At 41.0% G+C, this 5000-nt stretch overlaps 1 protein-coding gene across 2 annotated transcripts in view; it reads right to left on the bottom strand.

Moving 5' to 3' along the window:
* LOC137974066 (uncharacterized) overlaps positions 1-5000 on the bottom strand; it is a 19532-nt gene that overhangs the window by 7661 nt on the left and 6871 nt on the right. For both annotated transcript variants that reach the window (XR_011117388.1, XM_068820986.1), the window contains exons 2-5: positions 4597-5000; positions 3933-4070; positions 3551-3596; positions 1-454 (exon numbers count right to left, since the gene is read on the bottom strand). The exon at positions 1-454 is cut by the window's left edge; the exon at positions 4597-5000 is cut by the window's right edge and continues 601 nt beyond it. Coding sequence is in view for 1 of the 2 variants with exons in the window: in XM_068820986.1 (XP_068677087.1) it covers positions 1-454; positions 3551-3596; positions 3933-4070; positions 4597-5000 (1042 nt within the window). In the remaining variant the exon portion in view is untranslated. The remainder of the gene's footprint in view (positions 455-3550; positions 3597-3932; positions 4071-4596) is intronic.

Raw genomic sequence — 5000 nt, 5'->3', positions numbered from 1 at the left:
ATCGACTGAGGTCACTGTCTCTGAAAGATATATTTTTCCCCGGAGAGTTTGCACCTCCTTCTTCAGCTTTACAATTCCTTCGGACAGTCCCCTAGCGGGTCTAAGATCTTCATTCCTTCCGTCTTCATCCCAAAGTGTTTCTTGGAGATATGCTTTAAAACTTTCAGGGTTGATCTTTTGCATGTAGCTAGCGTTAAAGCCGTACACATATTCCATAAATTTAGCTCCTTTGGGTGACAAAACGCCAGACAGAAAATCCCCTGCTGTAGAGAAGTTGGAGGAATTTGCCTTGATCACATTTCCTGCAGTTTGTTTAACCGAAACATTTGAAAACATTGGAGACGCCTTTGGTTTAAGGGCGTCGAAATTGTCTCCAAAGTCACCGCGATCTTCGACTCGAGCAATGCTTCGTTCATAGGGGTCATAAAGTACTTGAAGGTTATCAAAAAGAAAGCTGGAATAAGAAAAAATGTTTTTCAAGGATAGTAATACTACTAATAATAACATAAGCATCAACGATAATAATAAAACACGCTTATTTATACTTTTTCAGTTTTAGATTAGTTAGGGGACCCTTTATACTGATAACTTCTGCGCCCTAGTTTTCAAATGCAGTATTTGAATAAAATAAGTATTTAAACATACAAGAGGCATATTCCAGGGAGACAGCCTATCTTCGCTAATTTTGTAAATTGTATGATACCACTTTCAAAGATATTTAGAAAGGCCAAACTAGGATACAAGTTGTAATTGGATGACATCAAAGTGAACCAGCAACTCTTCATGGGTGATCTCATGATCTTAAGCTCTTTGCTGAAGAGATTATTAACTCTTTCAGTTTTAAGAGTGAGACATTTGATGCTTCTGATTTCAAATAAACCTCAGTTTTGTCTACTAAATGGAACTACTGTACCATGTAACATTCACTGTCTAAAGCCAGACGATTTTACTTGTCAATAGAGGCAACGTCAGGGATGAATGGGTTACGAACTCATAAGTTGCGGGGCTCGTGTCTGAAGAAAAGAAAGTAATCTTCTTGGTCTGTAAAGAATTGCAGTCCGGCAATGTTAATAAAGAAAAGCAGGAGAGAAAAGAACATTGAAGGAGGATGATATAGATCACAATGGATGAGACATCCAATGTGATAATACATATCATTGAGGCTAAAAGACCGGACATGTCGAAATTGCTGTGCTAGGAGATCAGAGAATTCGTGAAGAGGAAAATGAAAGAGTTGAAACATGCCAGGGAGCCGTTTCTCGAACGTCATGCTGACTTTTCTGACCCGAAAAGCCATTCGAGGAACTGCCACCCACTTGTTTTAAAAATCTGGCCTTTAGTCTGTTTTCAAGATAACTAAAACCAAAATGATGCGAAAATAATATTGATGAGCTAAAACCTCTCACTTATTCAGATACAGAGGGAATTGTGACACCCGAAAACTCTCGAGTTTTTCGAGAAATTGGCCCCAGGAGATTAAAAGAGAAAATACAAGGATGTGGAACACATTTACTTAAGTCCAGGTTAACGTGGAAAATAAGAAGTGTACAGATGGTACCTATTGTTGTAGGATCATTGGGATGAGGAAAAATGAACCTGGAGACTGAAGTGGTTAAAAAACCTGGACATTAAAATTAGTACTCCATTTCTCCAAAATACTATGATACAGGAAACAGCGAGAATTCTAAGGAAAGAATTAGATATTTAGAGTGAGGACCTCAAGGGACCTTTGGTTATGAGTTATGCCTCGCTTCCCAAATGAAGATTCAGAACAATTCCATGATCGGGTGTGGTGCGGGATAACGCACCCAACTTTCATTTATGGGAAGAGTCAATAGAAATACAAATCTGGGGGCACTCGAACTGCTCAAGAAAAGTGTAACATTGCCCAAGACTCCCGGTACAGAAAGCTATATGGCAACACTTGATAGTAGGATATCTGAGCTAAAAATTAGAAATGCAGACCTTAGTGCTCCGAATAGTACCACACTACAAAATGGGAGAATGGAGAATAAAAGATTGTAGTAAAGTGCAATGGAAAAGCGAATCTGGAAGGGGATGACGGTGTTGGGAAAATGACACTCGCTCAGGCTTGAGGAAGGTATGCTTGCGATGTTTGAGAATGGACTGACGTCGCGTGATTTGTGGTTGGTTAACGCAGATATGTTCAGAAATACTCCTAACTAGATGTATGCATATTTGAATAAGCGTCACGAAGTGTCCCCTTGTCTTTGTCCCCAAATTCAGCATCAATGTCTTGGAATACAGACAATTAACATCAAAATTTCCCCCAAATGTTGTAGCTCCTCAAGTAAGTAACAGCTGCATTTACCCTCAGTAACCCTAACAATAACGCTAACCTTTACCCTTACCTTATTGTTGCAAATATATAGCAAAGGCTTAGACTTAAGAGGACACTTCCAGCTGGATGTCAAAATTTGGTGTGCATCTAATTAAGCACATTTCCGGAACATAACTTGAGTGGGTTAACAGACGCGCTAATGCAGGCAATAGAGCGGTTTTCAATTGAGTGTCGAAAGTAATTACCGAATTGCTTTGGTTTTGCATTACTTCCCTCAGTGATTGGTTCGAAGTTCTCGCGCCCCTTTTTCACCCATTAGAAGTGAAACCAAAACCAATCGTGGCTAGTGCGTGCACATTTTCCCGCGCTTTGTGTCGGCTGCGTGTGATTACTTCGAGTTTTGATTGGTTTACTGGATTGTCTCCGTCCTTTTTGATTGACCAAAATAATTACTTTGGTTTTGGTTTTACGATACTCGATTGAAACTCGCTCTATGACAACCAGAATACTAGTTTTGTAACTTTGGAATATCACGATGCACCAGAGGATGCGAGTGACAGGGCGTGTGCAACTGGAAGTGCCGATGGAGAGGTCAATTGCAAGGGATGAATTAGAACAAAGAACGTCATTTCGAACACGCTGACTGCAGGGAAAGAGATGAGAGAGGGAAAAATGCCCGTTCGCCTAATGAACGTCCGAGGGAATAACACAATCTGTAACGTAGGCTAGAGGAGATTATCTTGACAGAAGACACATGAATAGTAAATTTTGAGATGTTCCCATGCAAACAAAAGAGTTTAACAGAGGCCGTGGAGGGGGAAGGGCTTAGGGGCTATAGCCCCCCTCCCTTCCGCTTTTTCTTACAGTGTTGTTTTTGGCTTGATTGAAGATTTAGTACACTACTCGTACCTTATACCAAGACCTAGCTCCTCACTTTCAAACGTACTAATAATCAAAGGCAGGGGCACCCCCAGGAATTTTTCTTAGAGAGGGGTGCATCACTAAGGAAAGGGGTAGCTGACTGGTGACGTTTTTTCTCCTTCCAGAATACCAAATATATTAGAAAGCCGCAGGTCATCTCTATAAGGCAGATGCTGAGAATAAGGCAGATGCTGAGAAATCTTTCAGCCTTTAGAACTTATTAATAATTTCAAGTCTAGGGAGGATACGTTGCACCATAAGTCTCTCGCGTGGCTTACGGCTAAATTACACTGAGCTCATTACAACTTAAAAATGATTACAATATACCATTCTACGTCGCAGTTATGTCCAAAGAGAACCAACTGTCCAAGACCTAAAATAGAGTTTAATACAGTGTTAAATTCAACCCACTTGCGATGACTGCCAGAAAAGGTTAAATAATTCGTGTTACGGTGGGCCGTTTCATTACATTTAGAGTTTGAATTAGACTTTTCATGAGAATCGTTTCTGTGGCAACGAGATTAAAGCGCTGCTTACTCATTAACATAAATGTAAAGACAAATTAATTTTACGACCAAATACGTCTTTAGCCTACTTGCTTTCTTTTCTTCTTGACGTTCACGCATCAACGAAAATGGAAAGTATCAAGATATTTTTCCCAGCACCCTGCGCTGAAACTACTAGAAAAATAATTGTGTTGAAAACTGACCTACTGTGATGTTTTGGGCTTCAGGAAAACGATAATCAAAGATCTTCCCTCCGAGATGACTTTCTTTTTCAAAAACGCAAACGTTCGTTTCGAGATTCTCCTTCAAAAGAGTTCGCGCCAAGAGAAGACCAGCAGTTCCTGAAAAAGAAGAGAATCGTTTGCTTGAGGTTGATTGCTCATCTTTTTTATGGTCTTAAGGTGCTACGCGTTTTATTTCTCCTTGATGCCAACACGGCACCATTTAGTCGTTTTCTGAAGAGACTTGAATTCTTGGTATTTTACCAACGCGATCAGAAGGACGTGTTTTTTTTTTTAAACGGACAAAATAGAATGCAGTCCTATTTAAGTGTCCGTCGTTTCTTTGATGAGAGACAGGGAAATTAAGTGAAACTGAGTACAGTCAAGCCAAAACGCAGACTACAGACTGTTCAGACCGTGCAGACCAGGGGTAAAATATGGTGTTACCCTTTTTATTATTGAGAGCTAACCGTAAACAGGCTAACCTGAATGTTATTTAGGCCTTATTAGGCTAACCAGATTGATATTGAGGATAACCGAATTTTCATTTTACAGACGGTCTGCACAGTCTGCAGTCTGCATTTTTCAGTGTCCCAACGGAGGATAAGGTGTCAAATACAAAAGCAAACAATCGGTACAATCTTACCCCCACCGACAAAAGCCACTCCACACTCGATAACAGGAGTTGCAGTGGTTTGACCCGATGTGGTCTGTGGCGATGTGGTTGGGAGTGATGTCGTTGACGGTTCTGAATTACTGCTTGAGGTTGCAGTGGTTTGACCCGATGTGGTCTGTTGAGATGTGGTTGGGAGCGATGTCGTTGACGGTCCTGAATTACTGCTTGAGGTTGCAGTGGTTTGACCCGATGTGGTCTGTTGAGATGTGGTTGTGAGCGATGTCGTTGACGGTCCTGAATTACTGCTTGAGGTTGCAGTGGTTTGACCCGATGTGGTCTGTTGAGATGTGGTTGTGAGCGATGTCGTTGACGGTCCTGAATTACTGCTTGAGGTTGCAGTGGTTTGACCCGATGTGGTCTGTTGAGATGTGGTT

This window comes from Montipora foliosa, chromosome 10 (genome assembly GCF_036669935.1).
Source record: "Montipora foliosa isolate CH-2021 chromosome 10, ASM3666993v2, whole genome shotgun sequence".
Lineage (NCBI taxonomy): Eukaryota > Metazoa > Cnidaria > Anthozoa > Scleractinia > Acroporidae > Montipora > Montipora foliosa.
Note: the sequence above shows the minus strand (reverse complement) of the source record. Positions and strands in the feature narration are given on the sequence as shown.